Raw genomic sequence first — 24876 nt, forward strand, 5'->3', positions numbered from 1 at the left:
GGGTGCACAGTGTCAGTGCTAGGATGCCAACCTGCCTGGCTGCACGTCTGTGTGACCATCTTGCTGCACAACGTGGACAGTCAAGCTGTACGACAGCAAAAGGAACCCAAAGGATGAGGGAAACCTCCCTGTCCTTTCTCAAAATAGATGATCATGTCATGAGGGGATGTTCTGTTCTTCTACCTCAGCAAAGAGCGGAGAGTCAAAACGATACCACAACCACAGCATCAAAGCCATGCAAACAGGTATACGTGTGAGGCCTGAAAGGAGCAGATGGATCTAAGTGAAACAAGAGCCTTAGGAAGACAGAAAACCATACCTTGTGTTCTTTCCTTGCAAGCAGATCTTCTAAGTGGGAAATTTTGTTGCTTTTGTAGCATTTAATAAAACTTCTATCTGCAGAAGCTAGTTTCTGGGCCAGGGCTGTCTGACCCACAGTTAGGGAGTAAACAGATGCTTGTGGAATCAGACAGAAGAAACTGGGATGAGTCAGGAGGAGGCTGGGCCTTAAGGAGGAGGAGGCCTAGCTGTGTAGTTAAGTGTGGGAAGAATGTACTATGAGTCCTGTTTGGTAAAAACATCCATCTTCATATCTACTGTTTTGTTTTGTTTTGGCTGCACAGTACAGCTTGCTGGATCTCAGTTCCCTGACCTGGGATTGAACCTGGGCCACAGCGATGAAAGCACCGAGTCCTAACCGCTAGACTGCCAGGAAATTCCCCATACCCATCTCCTTAAGTACCTTAGGACCTGGGACAGCAAACCAGAAAGGGGCGAGGACAGCTGCCTACAGGGTCACCGGCACCAGGGACAGAGGTCACTGCACACACGCATGGCTCTGTCCGCAACTCAACCCCGATTTTCCAGGAGCCCCACCGTGCCCCAAGGACTCACCATACGCCCAGGTTTCATGTGTGGATGCCTTCTGCCGGAACTTCTCAGCCAGGTGCTCCACGCGCTCCAGCCTCCGGATCTCGTTCAGCAGCCACTCCTCGTAGCCCTTCTCCGCCTGCTCCAGCCGCTGCCAGGCGCCCGCAATATCCTGGGATGGTTGGGGACAAGCACGGCAGATCCGTCATGTTTTGGCCCCCTGGGCTCCCCTATGATCCCCTCTGTGATATCAGCGGCATTTTCCTTGGTGTCTTCTTGTCCTTCCTTCGCCCTCTGTACTCCCCACCCACTCCAAATAGCCATCCCCATGTTTTGGCTTCTAAACATCTTCATTATCACCAGGCCTTTTTGGACTAAGATGGCCCTTCTCATCAGTGAACAGATATCAAATGCTTCTCCAGATGTGGACAAAGGCTTACACACTTTAATTTTTTGGCTACTAGCAGCTGAAGCTGCAGAATGACTCAGCCCCCAAATGACTCAGAGACTGGGCTCTACCAGCCGTCAACTGGTTCCTGGGCATCACACATGCTCCAGGCACTGTGGGAACCTGTGATATAAGAGTGGACAGCACCTCTAAAGTTCCCAGGGCCCTGGTGTAGTTTTCACGGCTGTGGTGGGGGGTGGAGAGAAAGACAACAAGTAAGGAATTAAACAAGCAAAACTCCTATTTCCGACAGTGATGTGCTGCTAAGGAAAAACAACTCACAGTCAAGTGGCACTGATGAGGGCAGGTGACAGCAGTTCCTTTAGGCGGGTCACTCAGCAGACACCCCTCTGAGGAGGTGCCCTTTGAGTCGAGACCTCAGGGATGGGAAAACCAAGTTCATGATGAAGGGAGGGATGAGCTAAAGGCCTACAGAAGGGGTGCACTCTGGGCTTGGGAAGGACCAGGTGGTATGTCCATAGATGGGTGAGGGGCAGAGCAGCCAGAGATGAGGTCAGCAGGGTGGGGTGGGGGTCAGACCACGTCAGATCCCAGAAAAGGGATCTGGATCTTACTCCAGATATTTTAGAAAGTCACTGGAGGGTTTTGAGAAGAAAGGAGACATACTCTGATTTATGTTTTTAAAAGACGGGGACTTCTCTGGTAGTCCAGGGGTTAAGACTCAATGCAGGGGATGTGGGTTTGATTCCTGGTTGGGGAACTACGCGATCCTGCATGCCACAGGACACCTGAGCTGGCGTGCCACAGGAAAAAATTTTTTTAAAAGATGATGGCAGCTGCTATGTAGAGAATGCATTTTAGGGGGAAAAGAACAAGAAAAGCGAGTGAGAAAGTTACTGCAGAGTCCAAAGAGAAGCACTGGTGGCTTAGCACAGGCAACAGCAGCAGAGGGAGAAGGGCTCAGAGTCAAGGTATGATCCCGAGCCAGTGGAACTTGCTGAGGAACCAGATGCAAGAAAGTGACAGAATGGGAGGATCTGAGATGACACCTGGGTTTGGGGCTTCGGTAACTTAGGGATCGGTGATGCCATTTACTCAGATAGAGCTCAATGCAGAAGGACTCCTGGATGTTAGGTTTTGAGACATCCAAGTGGACATATGACTCTGGAACTGGGGCAGAAATCAGAGCTGGAGATGTCAAATTTGGGAGATGTTGCCATTATAGCTGGTAATTAAAGCCACAAGCCTGGATGAGTTCATTTGCAGGTGTCAAGACAGAGGAGAAAGTCAGGAGCCCTTGACCCAGAAACCATCCACCTATAGCCTCAGGGAAGGAAGCAAAGCTGTGAGCAGTGACTGGAAGGACTCGGTGGTCAGGGAGGAGGAACGCAGCTAAGTTCAAGAGTGGAAGGAGTTTCAAGGAAGCCACGGTCACAGTAACAGAGAGCATGAAAACAGAAGGGACCACTGGGTTGTCAACATGGATCCTGCTGACTTTGAACAGAACAGTCTCCATGCAGGTGGGGACGGAAGCCAGATTACTTACTGCACGTTGAAGAGTAAAAGAAGTAAAGGAACAGGAAGGAACCAAAAATAAGGACCATAAAGAATTCTCTCTGGACGTCCTGCTGCAAAGGGAGCTGAGAAATAGGACAGCTGCTGTGGGGAGATGTGGAGTCATAGGAGGTTTTTATTTTTGCTGGCAGATTCTAGACTGCTTCCTAATGCGGATGGGAAAGATTCGGAAGAATGGGCGAAACTGATAAGCAGAGAGGGAGGTAAACATAGGACTGAGCCCTGGAGAAGGTGAAACACGGAGGTGGTAACAGGAGGAAACAGAGGTATGTGATGGAGATGCCAGTCCACCCAGAGGCGGGGAGGAGAAGGAGGGACCATCATCACCAGGTGTCTGTGAGAGGCCTGCTCTGCGTGAGGCGCCAACAGCAGGGAGAAGCAAAAACAGCATGATGGCAGAGAGGAAATATCCAGAAGGAAGTGGCCACAGGGTCAAAATGATAGTGCCTCCTCTCAGCGACAAATCAGAGGAGGGACTTTATGAAAAAAAAAAGATCGGGGTGCCCCCGGGGCCAAGGGGCTACTCACCGACACCATCTTGCCCTCGGAGGGCATGAAGGCCGGCCGGTTGCTGATCCTCAGCTTGGTCTGCAGAGTGTTGAAGTTGATCTCCAGCTGGCACTTCTCCTGGACCTTGGGAGGCTTGTGCTTCCGGCGATAATCCCGGAAGTCCTCCAGCTTCTTCTGCATGGCCTGCATGGTCTTCTCAGGAGTCCGGTTCTCGAGCCAGGGGATAGTGCGCCGAATCCATTCCAAAAGCTGCTCCCAACACACACACACACACCAAAAAAAAAACTGCTGAAAACACCAGCAAACTGACCCCCCAGTTATAAAACAGAGGCATCTAACAATTGGGAACGGGTTGACCAAAAGCTCCTGAGATTACAGAAGTCTGTAACAGCCCCATCTGTAAGGAGGGCACAAATGGAGACTTCAGTCCCCACCCAGGGCCACTCACCCTTGCCCAAGTGCACAGGTTGAAAACTCAGAGTCAGCACAAGGGATGTTTTACAGAAATGAGACATTTACAAGAAACTTGGGGACCAGACATGAGCAGACAAATGCTGGATGGAGCTTTCAAATGAAAAAAAAAAAACAAAAACAAAAACAAAAACTTCACGTGGTGGAATAAAATCAGGAAAGGACTGGGTTTAACTTAAAATGTATTTCTAGTTTCAATCAGCTCAAATCTAATGGGTCTATTTACTAGGCAAAAGCACTGTAAATCTGGAACTGACTCAATGCCAAAATGTATTTTAATAGCTAACTTTCAAGGAAATCCACAGGATGAAGGTGAAAATGGCAATGAATCCCAAGAATGAAGGATGCGCCTTTCTCTTGAATTACCACCAAGGCCTTACAAATGCCCTGCACGGTCTATCTGAAGAGGATGAATAAAGGACCAAGAAAGAAAATGAAGGTTATCATCACCGAGGAGCATCTGTCCTTCGGTCCTGGTCATACTTCAACCCTGAAGCTGGATCACTGGCATTACATGATGCTGCAAATGGAATTTTCCCACAACAGGACAAAGTGAAAACAGCACCATCAGCTTGGACTGATACATACAACTCCCTGGGAAAATCGATTCCAAGTGTTCCGACGCTTTACCCAGGACAGGCCAAGTATGAGCCTGAGTAGCTCACAGCAAACATTACTTGATCTCCACTACTGTCACTGTGGCTGAGCTCAGTCCAGAGAGGAGGTGGCTGTGGACCTCGCCCTGGTCCTGCTTTGATTTTGTTGCATGCATGCTCAGCTGTGACCAACTCTTTGCGACCCCCATGGACTACAGCCTGCTAGGCTCCTCTGTCCATGGGATTCTCCAGGCAAGAATACTGGAGTGGGTTGCCATGTCCTCCTGCAGGGATCTTCCCGACCCAGGCATCAAACTTGAGTCTCCAGCCTCTCCTGCACTAGCACGCAGATTCTTTACCACTGAGCCGCCTGGCTTCTCTGGTCCTGCTTAGTTAATATTTATGCTATAATAAGAACAAAACAAAGGGCAGCGTGGCAAGCGCTACTCTAAAAAGGCATCCTGGAAACTCGTGCTCAAATGTCTTGGACGGAGGGCTCTACCAGCTCTGCCTCCACCAGGTTCCCTCTAGATACTTGATATTTAAATACATACACAGGGCTGAGCCTCTGTCCTCTCACTATGGATTGTACATGTTCCTTAGATCCTAAGTCATTGCGTGGAGCCGGGATGCTGAATACGGAGCACATCCAATGTGATGTCAGAAGCCAATGAGGCAGGAAAAAAACAAGGAACACAATGTCATCTAGGGGAGTCCAACCCCAGAGGTGCAGAGCTTCTTACTACACCTTGTAACATGCAAACTACCTCCATGCCCTGCAGTGCTTAGAACAACCTGCAGCATGATCTTTGTGCTAATAATTAAGCTACTACAAGATGAACAATTCCTGAGAGCTAGTGGAGTTTCCTACTTTATTCTACCCGAGATGAAAAATGCAAAGAAAAAAAAAAAACAACAACACTTGACAATCTGTGTTCGCCCTCTGTTTCTCACCCTCAGGGAGGGAATGGACAAGACCGCGGGGACCCGTTTCCTTTACCTCACTCGCTAGCCTCTCATATTCTTCCATCAGCCTCTCATTCTCTTGATTCACAGCAAGAACCTTACATATCCTGTTAGCCGCTGTCTCAGCCTGTAAAACACAATAGGTAAACAGGACGGCTCTGTCGACAGGGACGTGCATACAGAAGGCGGAAGGCGGCAGGGCGGAGGTGGTATGTGCTGTAAATGGTGCAGGTTCTAGGTTCTGGTGGGGTAAGCCTGAAGATATGGCTCTTTCACACTATGGGTCATTGCACTCCTTTGGGACAGTTTCATACAGACGTACACAGCAAGGTGAATATACTGTAGGGAATAACAGGAAGATTAGCGTTAGTTGAAAACATGAGCTTTGTGGAACATCGAACAAGTTAGTAACAGAAATCGATGGGTCGCAGAAACAAAAATCTCTGGTCCCTGGGCGTCCACCTGAGCCCTCCCAGGGGTCCCCAGCTTCCGGGATCTAATGCCTGATGATCTGAGGTGGAGCTGATGTAATAAGAATAGAAATAAAGTGCACAGGAGATGTAATGCACTTGAATCATCCCGAAACCATCCCCCACCCTGGTCCATGGAAAAGGTGTCTGTCTTCCCCGAAATTGGTCCCTGGTGCCAAAAAGGTTGGCGACTGCTGCTCTAACCAACCTCCAAACTACAGGGCAGGAACTCTCCAATCACATTAGATATCAAAGCAGAGAGGACTGGGTTCTGAATCCCTCTGTCACTGCCCTGAGCTCACAGAAGCCCTCTTCTCCCAAAATGAACGCATAGAATGTGTTAGCTGGGATCCTTTCTCGGAACAGAACCTGCTTTAAGACTTTGTTTAATCCACCTGAGTAGCTGTTGTGGTATCAATAATTTTCTATTGTCCTTCTGTGGGGAGCTTGAGCTAGGAGTGGCCACCTTAAACCATGACCATGAGGCCCATCTGGCTTCCAGCCCTCCTGCCTCATCCCAAGCCCTGCTTCTGAAACCCACATAGGGGCCAATTTCCAATTACTACCATTTGCTGGAGACGGTCTTATAGAGTTATAGAGATCACAGAAATAATACATCCCTTGTCCACCCCCATCTATAAGAACACTGCAAGTAGAGATACGGGAAGAGGCAGGAGGCAAAAACAGGGGACCAGGGAGAAAACAGAGGGACACCTACCTGTGATGTCCCTCAGGCTGTTGGTTAAGGAGTATGCATTTTTTTTGAGGTTTTAACACTGTTATCTTTTCACTATTTCAGTTACATTAATATTCGTCTTGCAAGATGTTTGAACAGGTCACCGAACAGTGAAGGGCATCCAGGTAGAAGAGAACTATTAATAAAAATGGGCCCTGAAAAGGTGTCCACTCCTCCTGGTCAAATCCCCCTTCACTGCTCAATCAGTGCAGCCCAATTTTCACGGCTCTCGCTTTTCCTGAAGCGTGAGTATTTCCCACAATTGACTAGTGAAATATGAGCAATATCTTAGAAGGACAGAAAACCAAGAACACTTCAAGAACTTGAAAGGTAAAGCTGTTAAGTAAAAACGCATTCACAGTTTGGAACTTGCCAAGTTAGGTCATTACAAAACACTCAGAAAGAGTCCCAGGTAAGATGTAAGTGCATGGACACACACTCAGGTATGCACACATGTGCTCACGTGCACACGTAAACACATAACTGAAACCAATGCACGAGAGCAGCACGGCAACCGGATAGACGAGGGTTAAATACCTGCTCCGCGCCCGCGAAAGCATGGTAGAAGCAGGAAACGTATGTCATGATAGCTCTTTCGTCGGGCTTGGGAGTGTTCACAATGTCTGAGGGAGGGAAAAATAACACAGAGAACAGACATACACACAGATGAAGAGCAGAAACCAGGGTGAACAAAGGGAAGAACAAACTGTTTACACTTGACTTTCTGTGTTTCTTGGGCCCACCATCCTGACCTTTAGGAAGGCTGTACAGAACTGAACGCTCGTAAACACAGTGCTTTCAACCAGCACATTTCTTTTTACATCATCAAAATGAGGGTTTCTCTCCCACCGTGGGTGGGTTTTTTTTTTTTTTAAGTGCAGGCAAGGTATTCCTATGGGAACCCGGGTGCTGCCTATTAGAGTTGGCTCCCACCGCCTAAGGACCTGTGGGATCCTGCCTTTTAAGTGGATCACGTCATCTGCCACTTTGGCTGTGAGCAAGGTGTGTCCCTTTGCAAGATGCAGGAGGACATGTAGACCTCTCTGGCCCCACTGTGGCCACCACTTCCCCTCCCCTCCCTCATAATCCTTGGCTTTCTGCTCTGTGCACCGCCCTCACTTAAACGGGGATGAGTTCACCGAAGACAGGACATTTTCTAATCCTTCTATACATACTTACCATGCCATTGATAGAAACCACCCCGAGTAACAGAACTTCTAAAAAGAAGGGTCTACATGACTTGAACTTCTTACTATGACTCTTGCCACCATGCATAGGAGCTGCCAAGACAACCACCAGGAAGAGAGAAAACAGAACCACAGGAACATACGCTCTTCCTTTCTCACCTTGGCCAGCCCGTTTGTGGCTGAATTATTAAGCTTTTGAGACTCAGTTCAGTCACTGACAGAATGCGGTTTAAAAAGGTGCCATGTAATTCCCCAAGGTGAAAGCTCGTCATCGGATTTCCAGAGGATATCAATAGGATGTGGGCTTGTGGAACAGCATGGGACCTTCTAGGAAACGAACATGAGTGGCATACTACTTACTGCACAGACAGTACGTTTCAAAGAAAAACAGACTGAAAAAAACAAATGACTACTTCCTTGGAACCAGATGGATCTCCTTACTCCGAGGAGTTGGGGGATGGGGGAGAGGAAAGCAACTGAAGAGAAAAATCAAGACACAGAAGGTGAGAGGTGAGTGGCGACTTATGTTTCACATCCTCACCTTCTGCGCACCAGCAAAAGCATGATAGTAACAGGAGACATAAGTCATTACGGCTCTCTCATCAGAGAGAGCAGCGTATAAGAAATCCGTGCGGAAAAAAGAAGGTTAACAGCTTGGATGTCCCAACAGCAGCAGGCCTCTCAGAGAGGCCAAAGTCTTGAATCTTCCCCCTTGCCCACACACTTCCGATGTTCAAGCTTTGGCTCAAATCAAAGAAGTCACATTTGCAAATTCCTTGCTCTGTGTGCACGTCTAAGAACCGCCAGAGAGAAGGGCACGGCCAGCTCAGAAGAGCCTTAAACAAGCAAGTAAGTTGCACCCATGCCTGGAGTGGGAACTCCAGAATTCCACCGAGTACACACAACTGTGCTCCCTCCCTCTGGACAGAGGGGGCATCCCGGGGTCACCAGGGGGCCTCCGGCAGGTCCACACAGACCACGAGCACCAGCAAATCTGCGCCTGGTGCTCACTGGAGGGGGGAACATAGAGAAACGATTCTCACAGCTTTTTAAAAAGTGTGGAAGGCACTTACGATGGGAAAGAATCTCACCAGTTTTTATTATAGGTTCATGGGTCGGTAGGGCAATTAGCTACCCCATTTAGAGTTCAGAGACCATCACAAATGACGGGAAGAAAGGTCAAGAGCAGTGGGAGGGGGGTAGGGGGTGTTGGGATGGAGGCAAGGATTTGCCAAAGCGATGAATGATCTGAGGGGAGGAAACTGGTCTTTAAGACATTACAATGAAAGAGACACAGGGAGGGACACGTTACTACGAAGCTGTGGGGATGGTGAGTACGGACGCAGGTGGCAAACACACAGAGGATAAGTAACGATGGGGGAAGATTTGCTGGGGAGCTGGTTACCCCACCGCACGCCCCACACCCAAGCCACTCAAGTTCCTAACTCTTTCGCCAGAAGACTCTTACAGAAACTACTCTGCAAAGAAAATAATATCATACATAAGCATTTTTCTGAACCATTAAAAACAAAACCAAAAAAGAAGAGGCAATGATGTCACAAAGGAGCAGGAAATGAACAGAGTGCCAACATATCCCATGTACTCAGGATATATCAGCAGAAGATACGCCCAGACCAGGACTCAGAGACTAAAGGAGAGCCAGGAGCAAGAGGATGATCAGCCTGCCAGAGTAACGGGGCAACGCCAAGCTCACCCTCCACTGTCAGAAGTCAGGGAGGCATCAGTGAAGGAAAAGATGAATTTACCGTCACTTGTTTTTTCCTCTCTTTAGTATCCTAGCAGTTCATTCAAGCGGTAAACTCTGCACAGGTATTTACTGTATGGAAAGTTTAAAGGACAGAGCACCCAAATGTAAACGTAGGTCAGAAGATGGATGGACAAGAAGAAAAAGGTACTTTTTCTACGTTGAGACTTCATTGTTTCCTTGCCTTTCTCCCTCTAATGAGTTTGTGAAAAACCGTTAAGTAGATTCTGAAGAATGTATTCGAGTGTGTTCAACACCCAGTATCACAGGTGTTTGGTAAAATGGCCATTAACAAACGGGCAAAATTAGACTACTCACAGACAGATCACTGAATGGGTTACACTGTGGCCCTCCAAAAGGCAGGTGGAGTCCTGCTTCCTGGTCCCTGTGAATGTGACCTTATTAGAAGTAGATCTTTGCAGATGTGATCAAGTTAAGATGAGGTCATGCTGGAGAAAGACGCACCCTTAATCCACGGTGACCAGTATCCTTTAGGAAGAGGAAAAAGACATAGAAACAGACGCGGAGGGAAGATGGCCGTGTAAAGACAGTCAAGAAACTGGAGCAATGCTAAAAGGAGCCGAAGAACACCTGGGGCTTCTAGAAGCTGGAAGAACCAGAAGAGATCCTCCCCCACAGACTCTGGAGGGAGAACAGCCCTGCCGACACCGTGATTTCAGAGTTACAGTTTACAGAACTAAGAGAGAATAAATTTCTGTTGTTTCAGGTCACCTACTTAGTGGTATTTTGTTAGGGCAGCCGTGATACAGTCACCAAAAATAAGGAAGAACAGAAGATTGACAACTGACTAGAACTAAGTTCTTCGTTTCCCCCCAACAATGCTAATTAGCAGAAGCAACACAACAGAGAATAATAAGATTAACAACAAGCACAGTAATATAAATTCCTTGAGGGCTGGGCCCTGCCTTACACATCTCATCATCCCCTGCAGCATCTCCAGGGTCTTGTATATGGTGGGTGCTCATCAAGTATCTGCTGAGTGGGAAGTGATTCATGCGTAAGTGAAAAGAAGTAAATGAATGGTGTCCATGTGTATGCACTTTCAATGCTGTGCCAGGGCAAAACACACAAACTCATCTCACAAAACGGGCAGGAAAAGTACTGAAACCAGTCCCCAGCATGAGGGCTGCTAAGCTGCAACATACTGAGAGGTTCCAGCTCTAACGCAACTAAATTTAACTCGAACAAATTAAAGATGAAACGTGAAAGTCTGAGAGGCACACGGTGGTTAACTGTTCTATAGCCTACACTGTGATTCCATAACTTCTAGTGGGAAGGATTTTTTTCCCTTGTGGAGTCTTAAAGCTTAAGGAGATTTATTTGTTAAATTTCTGCCTATGTAGTTAAAAAAAGAAGTAACTTTATGTTGTTTAAAAAATTAAATTAAGATAGGAAGCTTTCCATTGAAAATCACACACCAAAGCATTCCATTTCTTTGCCAAAGTTGAACCTTTTACCAACTCCTTTCACTATAGTCCTGCTGGCTTGGTTTTGAGTAAGATTCTAAAATATAATTTTGAATTACCTACACATGAAATATTCTAATAATTATGAGACCAATGACAGAAACTTCTAAGGGACCCCAGTGCTTCAGATGTAAGCTAACTATACAATTTACAAGTCCCCATGTGTGGCTGTAACATAGGGAGCCCACAGATTTTCTGTAAGTCAGTAAACACAATTTTCATCTCACCTTCTGCATCCAACATTTTGGGAATATCTAGGTGCTTCTCTGCTATTTCCATGGCCAGGTTGATATTTCCTATTGGGTCATCCTGCATGGAAAAGAATATAACCAGCTTTTTAACATGTTTTTTTGAACAGCACTTAAGGAATATTTTTTTATATGCCTCATTTTGGGGATGAAACTTTCCCATCCATACATAACCACAATAGTATAAGATTTTCTTTCTTATTTTTTCCCAAACACTTCAAACATTTAGAGAAACATCAAAAATAACATAAAAATTACTCAATCCATGCACACTTTATAAAATGTGAGCAAATAATCTGGGAGAACAGATACTGTGTGGCTGGGAGGAAAGTTGTGCGATATCTTCTCAGGAATGGGGGAAAAAAAACACCCTGGATACCTTAGCATTTATTTCCAACTCTTGATAACAAAAATTTAGATGATTCCAAAAGGAAGCATGAAACATACATTTTTTCCAGATCTGAAAGGTGGTCATGGAGAATATTTACTAGTACAACACTAACTTTACATTTATTTATGTTTTAAATACAAGAAAATTCTGCTTTTAGCCTGTTTAGGTGAAACTTTTAGATCACTAAATATTGCTACAACATGGCTACAAAGAGCCAAAGTTTGGTTTGGAGAATATTAAATTTTAAAAATAAAATTATTAAAGAAACCATAGAAACAATATTGTAAATGAAAACTGTGAAGAAATTTTTGTTCTTATGACTGTGTTTGTCATCCACAGTAAAACTGGATAAATATATATGTAACATAACAAAGTATATTTAACCAGAAGTTTTTAACTGAAATACTGAAACATTAAAAGATGTATTTAATATTTCTTCTTTTTATCTTCTAAAGAGATTAGGTATCATGAATCTGAAATGGGATGGGGAAGTATTTAATACAGAAAAATAAAAATGAGAAGTGATGTTAGTCCAGAGATGACTATAATGAACTTTACCATCAAAGCCACTTAAACATTTCAGAAGCTGCAATGTTTTGCAATGAGAACGATCACTTTGATATGGTGAAACATATAAAACATGCAGGCTTCAAAGACGTTCAGTGCTCAAGGAAGAAACCAAAGCAAGCCTCCTGGCCTCTCAGAGTTTACTATCATTTCAGGCAAAACGTTTTTTCAATTCTATGTTGTCTTCACAAAGCATATAATCCTTTTATTAAAAGCAGCCATATAATAAGGGGAGTCTTAGCTGCACATTTTATGCAAATTTTATAAAGCCAAAATAGATGAGTAAAAGTTTCTTTTTGTTCTTAACACAGAAGAAAAATTTCAGCATTAAAAATAAAGCAATAATTCAGAGACTCTGTGACTGGTATCTCACTGAGAGTGTGACTTGACATAAAACATGGCAATTAAGTGTTTTCTTGGCTCAGCCACTAGTATGTGACCCTGGGCAAATTACAAAATTCTCCTCTTCTTCATCTGTAAATCTGGGATAATAAGAGTACCAACTTCATACATAGTTGACTGTGCGTTATGAAGACTGCAAGACCATTCGTGCGTGTATGTGCGTGTATGCTCAGTGGCTTCAGTTGTATCTGAGTCTTTGCAACTCCATGGACCATAGCCCGCCAGGATCCTCTGTCCACAGGACTTTCCTGGCAAGAATACTGGAGTGGGTTGCCATGCCCTCCTCGAGGGGATCTTCCCAACCCAGGGACTGAACCCCTGTCTCCTGCACTGGAGGCAGATTCTTTATTGCTGAACCACCGGGGAAGCCCTTGTATATGTATAATATACATAAAATATATGTATTAATATTGAAAGTAATACCCAGATGCATGACACATACTAATACAGACATAATAAACATATATACTTATTAAGAGCCTAATCTAGAGCTTATCAAAGTATTAACTGGTATTGTTAATTATTATCATTTTTTTACTGATCATAGGTGGCCAATTACCACATGTCTATTGACCTTTTGTAATAAAAACTTCCCAGGTGGCGTTAGTGGTAAAGAATCCGCCGGCCAAGGCAGGAGACACAAGAGACTCAGGCTCAAGCCCATGGTTGGGAAGACCTCCTGGAGTAATGGAAATGGCAACCTACTCTAGTATTCTTGCTTGCAAAATTCCACAGACAGAGGAGCCTGGTAGGCAGAGGAGGCTGGCAGGCTACAGTCTATGGGGCTGCAAAGAGTCGGACACAACTGAGCGACTGAACGCTAAAAACTGACCCTTATAAACGGCTAATGAAGTTAGGTCTCTTTAGTATAATTCCTTCATTTTGCAAATAAGCTAAACAGTAACTGAAAAAAATATACACTGTCTCTATGTTTCAGAATAACTCTGGGATAGAGTATACATTTGGGGAAGTTGAAAAACTCTGGCTGCCCATTGCCTTCGGCAATCTTCCATCTGAAGACCACAGTTCTCACCTTTAGGACACAAGTGCATTTTTCATATGCTACCCTATGGTCAGTGAAGACAGGTCGGGGGGGAGGGTGATGAGCATGTGGCAACTGCAAGTGGGCCAAAGCCAGCACACTCTTCCACCCCACCCTCCACGGGCCACACCGTGAGAGAAGCATGCAGCAAAGACCAGATTCCACACCCAACACAGCAACTCGAGGTGCACGGCCAGCCAAGCACACCAGCAGCGGGGGCAAATGTGCCGGACGCCCTGGCAGGAATGGTCATGGGGCATCTTAAGTCTTTACATGGCCTTATTCCTGGGCGGATAGACTGTCCAGTGCAAGATTTAGAAGGGGGCAGGATTTCTTTTTTCCATCACAGATCATATGCGCAAACTATTTTAAAGAAAGAATTCAGACTATTTGAAACTCAAGCGCAATAAAAGCTTAAGCTTAAAAGGAGAATGAAACTTTCCTAAGCTGAAAAAAATAAAAACTTTTGAAAAGAAAAGAACAAAAATCCCCCAAACCTCTTTTCTAGGGGTGCAACTAACACCCTACATCAATAGCAAGGTAATTATCAAGCATCTCTTGTGTGAGAAACAAGTTAATCAACTCTGAGTAAATAGGTCAGCAACTAAATCCTTCAGAAAAGATAAAAGGAATTTAAAAACAAGGTTTGGGGTATCTGCATCTCCTTCCCCAAATAGATACTTCACTTCCCATATTTTCAATCTGGGAAAGTAAAATCTCTAAGAAACATATATAAAGCTTTCATAGTAAATCAAGCCGATACAACAAACATCGTAATGTGGGCCAAAATGTGACTTGGCTCTGGGTCTTGTCCTGCCCTAAAATGACGGGTGAGCAGGCTCCCGGCCACCCTTCCTGTCCTCACCCCTCGCAGGGCCAGCCGGGAGGGCATACTGGCAGCAGCCTGGGTGCTGGTGTGAGTTCAGGGCCAACGGGCTCAGTCTCAGACGACATGCTGGGGGCAGGGTGGACACAGCATGCCGGACCCCCCAAATGACCTTGTTCAGCTTTGAGTAGTCAATGAGGTCGGGCCGGTGTCTGTGGATGAGCGCACAGAGTCCAAGGCCGTCTTTCCAGCTGCATGACAGTCACAGTCGGGAGGAACAGGAACTCGGGTTAATGGAGAGGCGGCGGCAGCAGCGGCAAGGGTCTGCGCTTGGTCATATGTTGGCCTGGAATTTGGGACCCGGAGCCCCAGGTACCTCCCTCACTCCCCCACCCAGTGACCCTGTGGCCCCTTCCCAGGGAATACTCATTTCTCTCCTGGGGTCTGCCGAGGACTGCCACCCTCTTACTAGTCTCGATTCCATCTACGGCTTCAGGCTTAGCCTTGCCTGGGACTCCCTGCCTGCCGCGCTTCTCCTGTGCTGGTCAGTTCTGTGCTGGGAGAACCAGCAGGGACGGAGGGAAGATGCTCCCCCCACCAGTGCCCCTCTCCCCACTCAGGGCCTGGCAGGTCTGGCTTCCTCCTCTCTCTCTCTCTTCCAAGTCCCTGGAGTCGTCCCAACAGACAGACACCAGGACAGTCCACCCTGAAACGCCCAGGACACACTTTCCTCCAAGAGCACGCTCCTTAGTACACTCCGAAATCCTGCACTCCGAAATCCTACACTCTCCCCTATCCTTCTTCATAGGGTTCTTTTCTATTATTGCTTTGTTTGTTTGTTTGTTTTAAGGCAATGATGTGTAAGCACTTGAAGGACTTAGCTGGGAGAGTCTGGATTTCCGCTCTGCCCAAAGACACCACTGTGTTCCCAGACACCCTCAAGGCTATGAGCTCCCTGGTGACGAGCAGCAGGGTCACTGAAGACCAGGAGCGGGAGTCCTGTGCCTTGAAGGGTGGGGAAGAAGGAGACCCCAGGGGCTACACTGTTGAAAGGCTCAGGCCCATTTTGGGCCAGAGGAAGAAAAGAAGGTAAGTGGAAGGCCAGACTGGGCCTCTTGACATTCACCCAGCAGGTCCCAGCCTTTCCAGGCCCTCTCATCCTGACAGCTTGTTGTAGGAACAGCAAGGATTCTCCTCACCTGTACGCACTCAGGTCACCTAATACTACTTATCTCCCTGCATGAACCTCCCCAGTTGGTCCTGGGGGCTCATCTGTATCCTTCATTTCTTTTTTCTGATCTACGAGCGCTAGGGACCCATTTATATTCACGGGTATCCCTATCACATAAACATCTGGCAAAAGGAAAGACTGAAGCAAGGGACAGAAATCACACTCTCCCGTCACTTCTGGATCGCCTTCATTCAGCTCCCTATAGTTTTCCAAACAGGCCTTTTCTACTTTTCTCCAATCCCAGCCTACAAAGCTGACTGACGAAGCATCTTCTGGGCCCTTCAGACAAGAGGGACAGGGTGGACCTCGTACATGGGGTATGCAGACCCTAGTTCAATCTCTCCTTGTCCCTGAGAAGCCATCCCTGCCGTATCCCTGCATGATGCTCACGAACAGTACCAGTCTCCCTAGCCTGGATCCCGTGTTTTCCCCAGTGGGACCCTAAGCATCAATCAGTCCAGAGCCTGAGTTCTATTACATACAGAAAATGCCCACAGACAGGAAGAGACACTGAAATAAATAAACACTGTTCCCCCTGTCCACTCATATTCCAGAGGGCATATAAGGACCCCAGGGCCCTGGTTGCTCACCTGGTATGGAAGTTCTGAATGTTCACATTTCTATAAGGAGCGGTCTTCCTTTGACACCAAAGTAGCAGGCCTTCTTTGGCAGAGGTTTCTGTAATGATAGCCAAGAGAAAGAGTTCACCCTTACCCGTCACTCACCCAAGTTCTTGTCACTTGTTAAAAGAGACTTCCTAGAGGGCCCATCACCAAAGACATCACCTCTGCAAGAGGAGAGGGGCTGGAACCCTCTTCCCAGGGACCGACTTCTGATGCCCCTTGAAGGGGCTTAAAAAGGATAATATAGAAGCAACAACAAGGTATGACATAATGAATACCAAACCAGACATCGTGGGTACTGGTAACTTACCTTTCTGATGAAAAAAAATTTTTTTAATGTCTATAATTTATAACTTAACTAACCTGTCATTGCCTGGAGAAGGAAATGGCAACCCACTCCAGTATTCTTGCCTCGAGAATCCCATGGACAGAGGAGCCAGGGGGCTACAGTCCATGGGGTCGCAAAGAGTCGGACACGACTGAGCGACTAACACATACACACAACCTGTCAATGATCTCATTTGAAACGTATATTCTTAAGTAAATGGAATTCAGAGAGGCCACTGTGTCTGAAATGTATTCCCTTCTATACTCCCTCAGTGATTTAAAAATACTTAAAGGTTTTTATTGGCAAATTCCATATTTGGCCACTGGGGTTCTGACCAAGGTGGGGAAAAAAAAAAAACCAACCACTGTTGGGAATTTCCTGGTATTCCAGGGGTTGAGACTACACGTCCACTGCAGGCGGCTCAGGTCCCATCTCTAGTTGGAGAACTAAGATCCCGTGTGCCACACAGTGTGGCAAAACAAGAACAACAGCCACCTTGCTGCAACAGCCATGAAGACACTGCTTAGATGTCTCACTGCTGGGAACACAGCACAGAACTGATGTCCCAGCTGCCACTCTCTGAATCCACCCCTGCATCCCCCTGAGGACACACTTCTTCAGGGCTACTCCAGCCCCAAGCTGAGCAAGGGAGGGGCACCAGAGTGGGGCCATTCCTGCCACAAGTGGGACTCCTCTGAGAGCAACTGAGGCTGAGGGACTCCCCATCAGCCCAGCTAAACCTGCCTGAGGACCACTCTGCAGAATGAGATTTTTCTTTCTCAAGTCCTTCTCTCCACAGCACAAGTGTCAGCCAGGCACTAGGCCTGAAGGCGCCCTGCCATCTACTGCTTCCCCTTATCTTTTCCTCCACAGGCATTTCCTCCAACAAATTTCTAGCATTTCTGCTATGCACTGAATGTCTGTGTGTGTGTGTGCGCGTGTTAGTCACTCAGTCATGTCTGACTCTTTGCAACCCCATGGACTGTAGCCCACCAGGCTCCTTTGTCCATGAGATTCTCCAGGCAAGAATACTGGAGTGGGTTGCCATTTCCTTCTCCACTGAATGTCTGCTGCTAAGGGGCTTCAGTCGTGTCCGACTCTGTGCGACTCCATAGACGGCAGCCCATCAGGCTCTCCCGTCCCTGGGATTCTCCAGGCAAGAACACTGGAGTGGGTTGCCATTTCCTTCTCCAATGCATGAAAGTGAAAAGTGAAAGTGAAGTCGCTCAGTCATGTCCGACTCTTAGCGACCCCATGGACTGTGGCCCACCAGGCTCCTCCGTCCATGGGATTCTCCAGGCAAGAGTACTGGAGTGGGGTGCCATTGCCTTCTCCAACTGAATGTCTGTGTCCCCCTCAAACTCATGGGTTGGAGCCCTAACCACCAATGTGATGGTAGTTAGAGATGGAGCCTTTGCAAGGTGATTAGGGTTAGATGAGGTCATGAGGGTAGGGCCCTCATGATGGGATTAGTGCCCTTATAAGATGAGCAAGCTCTCTGTTGTCTCTCTCTGTCTTTCTCTTCCCACCTGTCTTTCTCCCTTCCCTCTTTTTCTCTGCCATGTGAAGACACACAGAGAAGGCAGCCATCTACAAGCCAAGAAGAGAGCCCCCACTAGAAACTAGCAATGCTGGCAACCTGATCTTGCACTTTCAGCCAAATAAATTTCTGTTAAGCCACCCAGGCTATGGTATTTTGTATGGCAGCCTGAACAGGTTATGACAGCTTCTAACACCATCTTGACACTTGCTTCTTAGAGGACCCAAAGTTTCATACATCCAAACAGCTCCTCAAAACCTGAACTTGTGGACTCTTATTCAAAATTGGGCCTTGGCCTTCCATTTCAGTATGAAGTTGACTTTTTCAAATCAAGATAAGTATTCTATAATTACTTCTCTAAAGTTCCCACTTCTAGTTCAGGCTTTTCTTTGACCCATAATCCAGGTGAAACAACACAACCCCCCAAATTTCATGTGCTCCAAGAATAATTTGAATGGTTCCTGATCATGTCTCTTGTTAATAAAAAATTCCTGTTAAGAAAAAAGACTGAAAGTTCTAAGACTTTATTGAAATATTAATTCATACAGATATTGATACATGGCACTCTGTGGCTAGCTGTTCTGCTACAGACATAACAGCCTGCTTTTGGGGTTCTAGCCAATGGAATTAGTAAGAAAAAGTACAATAGGAGGAGATAATCCAAACTTTTAAAATAAACTTTAAATAAAACTTAGGTTAGTGCCCACTTCAGCAGCACATATACTAAAATTGGAATGATACAGAGAAGGTTAGGATGGCCCTTGCGCACGAATGACACGAAAATCTGTGAAGTGTTCCACATTTTAAAATATTGTATTCTAACACACAAAGACAAAATCTAGAAAAATGGTACTGAAGAATTTATTCACAGGGCAGCTATGGAAAAACAGACATAGAGAATAGACTTATGGACATGGGGAGAGGGGAGGAGAGGGTGAGATGTATGGGAAGAGTAACATGGAAACTCACATTACCGTATGTAAAATAGGGAGTCAATAGGAATTTGCTGTATGACTCAGGAAACTCAAACAGGGGCTCTGTATCAACCTGGAGGGGTGGGATGGGGAGGGAGACAGGAGGGAGGTTCACAAGGGAGGGGATATATGTATACCTATGGCTGATTCATGTTGAGGTTTGACAGAAAACAACAAAATTCTGTAAAGCAAGTATACTTCAATAAAAATTTTTTTTAAAAACTTAGGTAAGTAAACATATGGAAAGTAGATTAATACAATCTTATAACTGCCACTTACATTTAGATTTATGATTTTCCTTAAAGATTTTTTGAGGTACACTATGTTTAAAGTCTTTATTGAATTTGTTACAACATTGCTTCTGTTTTGTTTTGGTTTGCTTGGCCCCAAGGCAGGGGATGTTAGCTCCCCAACTAGGGATTGAAACTGTACCGCCTGCGTTGGAAGGGAAAGTCTTAACTGCTAGACTACCAGGGAAGTCCCTTAACCTTAGATTTGTAAGTCATTTTGTAAATCATTATTGTTTAGTCACTAAGTTGTGTCTGACTCTCTGCGGCCCCATGGATTGTAGCCCGCCAGGCTCCTTCCATCCACGGGATTCCCTAGGCAAGAAAAGCCATGAGTTTAACCTAATTTCTGTTTGAATATGTCTGAACACTCTTAGACCATGAATGCTGAAGCAAGTATTTTCCCTATTGAATTGGCTACTTTAACAAAGCTGACTCTCTCTCACCCCAATTTCATTTTGAGGCATTCAATGGAAGGTTACAAGCCTGTGCCAAATAGTACACGACTAAGGTATACCTCACCCCCTGGAGGTGAAGGTTAAACCTAAAAAGTCCCCACAGAAAACCCTGACGGTGGGCATACAAAGCATGCTATAAACAGGTAGCGTCATCTGCCATTCCATCGTGAACAGCCACAGGACACACCAAGGAACTGCATTACTCGGGCATCTCTGCACTGCCCTCAGCAGCAGATACGGCAACCTCTCATTTTCCTTCTTAGAAGAGGCCCATCATTTCTGCTGATGGACAGTGGCTTCTCAAAGAATTCCGTCTAAATAACAATGTCTTTTTCTACATAATAGGGGTCATTTAAATAAATTAGACAATTTTTCTGTACACTTACAGAAATCAAGTGAGGTATTTAAGAAATGACTCCATGAAAGTTAAACAAATTAAAAAATAAATTAGCAAACTATCCACTGTGTAGGATAATAAAAGACTTCTGTTTGAAGAGATTTAAGCACTTTGCCAGTGAAATCACACTTCTGAATGTTTATTTCCTAGTCATTTGAAAATCTTTCTATCATGATGTGTTTTACCAAAAAAACTATGATTTGATTACCTTATCTTGCGCACATTGATAATAATTTGGGGGAAACCTCTATTGGATCATACCATTCATAGTTACATTTGAAACAGAAGTAAGTTTTCAATTACTATTATCAGTAACTTAAAATGTAACCAATCAGAAAAACCTGAGGTCAAGTTCACCTCTGTAATATCTGTGGGAAAAGGATTTGCTAGTGTAGTAAATGCAATGATGTGAACAAGATTTTTTAACTTGTTCTACAAAGTGGGCTCAACTGCTTAAATATTTAAATGTAGAAGTATATAAAATTGAGTAAATGATTACAAATTATACTTTCTTAACAAAGCAGGAACTTTTTAAAAGCATCTAAAAGGAATGTACTTTAACAAGAGTACACTGTATGAGGGACTTCCTGGAGGTTCAGTGGTCAAGAATCTGCCTTGCAATGCAGGGGTTATGGGTTTGATCCCTGGTCAGGGACCTAAGATCCCCCATGCCACAGAGAAACTAAGCCCGAGAGCTTCCACTATGGAGCGCAGATGCTCCAGACCCCATGTACCAAAACTAGAGAGTCCACGTGTCTGCACTGAAGATCCCTAATGCACAATTAAGACACGACACAGTCAAATAGATAAATATTTCTTTTAAAAAGTCCACTGTATGAAAGTTTTCAAATTCAGACTCAATAAATTCAAGCTGGCTGCTATTCCTGGGCCTGAATTATTGAGGCTTTAATATCATTATATCTTAGTTTTATCTTTAGAGAAATTCCTAGACAGAATTATCAACAATGCTCTTGGCCCTTACCATTCAGGTGCCTGGTTATCTGTTAGGTGACAAACTTGGAGAAGGCTGAACAAGTGAGACCACCCGTAAGTATGATGTGCAGCTATGCATTTTGAGATTCAAGTGCTAAATAAGCCAAGTTCTAATTTTAAGAACGTCAGTTTGACACTTTTGACAGTGTTGAATTCATCAAAATATTTGGGAATGCAGTGGGCGTAAAAGACTAAAGAGTTGCATCTTCAGTGGCAGGGCCAAGGATTGGGATTATATTACAACAGTGGAACAGCTACTGGGCTGAAAGACAGAATGATAATAGAGATTTTGTTTTTTAAAAAACAAGAGGGGGGAGGGAGTGAAGGATAAAAGAGAGAGGAAGTTAAAAATGAACTACGGAATGCACAAACAGATTTCAATTGATTATCTTTTCGCATTTGGGAAAAAAAAGGGTTTCAAGCTGTGAAGCCTAAAGAACTGTTATAATCATGAACCGACAAGTATAATAAGCCATAAAGAAGCTCAAAAAAATACTCATTTAAAAAAGCAACTTCTGTTCTGAACATGTGCTCATCTTTTCCTAAATGATTCCACCCCCATGAATGAAACAGCAGTGCTGGGGTCTTTTTTTTTTTTCATACAAATAGAAAACTCGTGAAAACCCAACTCAGGCATCTTTCATTCAATCATGTAAGTGACTGTTCAGTTTTACAAAACTCTATTCAAACTTGACTTATCAACTCAATTTTATTCTAAGTGTCTATCAGCTTTTTACCCCAGTCTTTTACCTTCAACTGAAATATCCTGAATAGCAAAGCGCAGGATAATGGTCCAGATCATACCCAGCGTCATCTTCACGTTGCCATCAACAATTTCTTTAGGTAAGAAAAAACGACAAAAAATGAGGTTAAAGGTAATATAATCAGTACAGAAAGTTTTCCTATGAGTCGTGTATAAGTTTTGACTTCAGAGCTATTGGAAAATAACATATGGAAAGACCAGTTTCCGTTTTTGTAAGTGTCGTAGCCTGTCTAGTTATAAATGTGGTATTCATAACCAAATGTCTCCAGTTTAAATAAATTCTAAGTTAATAATGAGCATAGATCTTGCATATGCAAAGTCACTGAAAACCACCCAGGGATTTCCCAGGTTTAAAGACTAGATGTGCTAAGGTTCTAAATGATCAAACACAGAGAACACAGACTCATCTTTACTCTGATTCTTCTTCTCAAGCTCCCCAGTTGGCAGGCTATCGGATTCAGTTGCAAAATAAATGAATGGCAAGGTAGTCTCAGCTCCCGCTAGACTCACCAGGACTCCTAATCTCCTACAGATAATGGAGATCCTTCTTATTAGTTCTTATTAAGAGTCACTGGGCTGAGGAAACCATAATTTAAAAAAAACACATGTATCCCAGTGTTCACTGCAGTACTATTTACAACAGCCAGGACATGGAAGCAACCTAGATGTCCACTGACAGATGAATAGATAGAAAAGTTGTATGAAGTTCCCTGGTGGCACAGAGGGTAAAGAGTCTGCCTACAATGCAGGAGACCCAGGTTGGATCCCTGGGTCAGGAAGATCTCCTGGAGAAGGAAATGGCAACCCACTCCAGTATTCTTTCCTGGAGAATCCCCATGGACAGAGGAGCCTGGCAGGCTACAGTCCATGGGGTCGTGAAGAGTTGGACACCACTGAGCAACTTCACATTCACACATTTACAAGGGACTATTACTCGGTCATAAAAAGGAATGAAATTGAGTCAGCATAGTGATGAACCTAAAGTATGTTATACAGAATGAGGTAAGTCAGAAAGAGAAAAACAAATATCATCTATTAATGCATATATATGCAATCTACAAAGATGGTACGAATGAATCCATTTGCAGAGCAGGAACACAGATGCAGATATAGAGAACAGACTTGTGCACACAGCAGGGGAAGAAGGCAGTAGGATGAACTAAGAGAACAGCGCTGACATATATACACTACACGTAGCTAGTGGAAAGAAGCTGCTGTATAGCACAGGGAGCTCAGCTCAGTGCTCTGTGATGACCTAAAGGGGTGGGATGCGGAGAGGGAAAGGGGGGCTCAGGAGGGAGGGGATCTATGTATGCATACAGCTGATCCACACTGGTGTGGGAGCAAGACCGCCGGGAGAAGTATCAGCAACCTCAGACACGCAGATGGCACCACCCTGATGGCAGAAAGGGAAGAGGAGCTAAAGAGCCTCTTGATCAAAGTGAAACTGGAGAGCGAAAAAGTTGGCTTAAAGCTCAACATTCAGAAAACGAAGATCATGGCATCCGGTCCCATCAGTTCATGGCAAATAGATAGGGAAACAGTGGAAACAGTGTCAGACTTTATTTTGGGGGGGCTCCAAACTGCAGATGGTGACTGCAGCCATGAAATTAAAAGACGCTTACTCCTTGGGAGAAAAGTTATGACCAACCTAGAGAGCATATTGAAAAGCAGAGACATTACTTTGCAGACTAAGGTCTGTCTAGTCAAGGCTATGGTTTTTCCCGTGGTCATGTATGGATGTGAGAGTTGGACTGTGAAGAAAGCTGAACATCGAAGAATTGATGCTTTTGAACTGTGGTGTTGGAGAAGACTCTTGAGAGTCCCTTGGACTGCAAGGAGATCCAACCAGTCCCTTCTGAAGGAGATCAGCCCTGGGATTTCTTTGGAGGGAATGATGCTAAACCTGAAACTCCAGTACTTTGGCCACCTCATGCGAAGTGTTGACTCATTGGAAAAGACTGTGATGCTGGGAGGGATTGGGGGCAGGAGGAGAAGGGGACGACAGAGGATGAGACGGCTGGATGGCATCACTGACTCGATGGACGTGAGTCTGAGTGAACTCCGGGAGTTGGTGATGGACAGGGAGGCCAGGCGTGCTGCGATTCATGGGGTTGCAAAGAGTTGGACAAGACTGAGCGACTGAACTGAACTGATGGCAGAAACTAACACAACACTGTAAAGCAATTATACTCCAATTTTTAAAAAAACTCACTGGGCTGTATAAGCTCTTTCTCCTTCAGATGATTAGTCTGACTCTATTCGTTTTTCTGCACAAAGCATTAAGAGTTTCTTTTTATTATGTATAAGAAAAATTATTCAAATTAAAAGTATTTTTTAAGGAATGTCACATGTTCTGACTCTTTTCACTGCTGATCACCTCAGTTCCTCCAGCCATAATCTTCAAGCCATGATATTTTTCAAAGAGCAGTTTTGTCCAGCCCACGTTGCCATGTCTGTCAGCCTTGCCACGGTTATCTCAGTTGGGCCTTTTTGATTGCCAGTGGAATACGGACACACTTCAAAATTCCCCATCTGTAATCTTTGGGATCCAATTTTCGAAAGCAGTTTACTTTAGGACCATGTTTAGGGTCAGGAGATGGATTGTCTAGTTCTGAACCTGACACCCTCTAAAAATATATTAAGGCTTCCCAGGAGGCTCAGTGATAGAGAATCTGCCTGACAATGCAGGTGATGTAGATTCAATCCCTGGGTCGGGAAGACCCCCTGGAAAAGGAAGTGGCAACCCACTCCAGTATTCTTG

The 24876-nt window shown here is 45.0% G+C and overlaps 1 protein-coding gene and 1 non-coding gene across 2 annotated transcripts in view; one reads left to right on the forward strand and one right to left on the reverse strand.

Moving 5' to 3' along the window:
- Positions 1-24876, reverse strand: part of LOC120865406 (alpha-actinin-2) — a 77986-nt gene that overhangs the window by 21749 nt on the left and 31361 nt on the right. Inside the window, exons 4-11 of the mRNA XM_040242684.1 lie at positions 22100-22186; positions 16340-16427; positions 14691-14769; positions 11270-11351; positions 7141-7226; positions 5432-5524; positions 3383-3613; positions 895-1042 (exon numbers count right to left, since the gene is read on the reverse strand). Coding sequence (XP_040098618.1) covers positions 895-1042; positions 3383-3613; positions 5432-5524; positions 7141-7226; positions 11270-11351; positions 14691-14769; positions 16340-16427; positions 22100-22186 — 894 coding nt within the window. The remainder of the gene's footprint in view (positions 1-894; positions 1043-3382; positions 3614-5431; positions 5525-7140; positions 7227-11269; positions 11352-14690; positions 14770-16339; positions 16428-22099; positions 22187-24876) is intronic.
- LOC120865529 lies at positions 18940-19046 on the forward strand. The gene has a single exon (XR_005721437.1). It is a non-coding gene; the product is annotated as a U6 spliceosomal RNA (small nuclear RNA).

The sequence above is a fragment of the Oryx dammah genome, unplaced genomic scaffold (genome assembly GCF_014754425.2).
Source record: "Oryx dammah isolate SB20612 unplaced genomic scaffold, SCBI_Odam_1.1 HiC_scaffold_6, whole genome shotgun sequence".
NCBI classification, from domain to species: Eukaryota; Metazoa; Chordata; class Mammalia; order Artiodactyla; family Bovidae; genus Oryx; species Oryx dammah.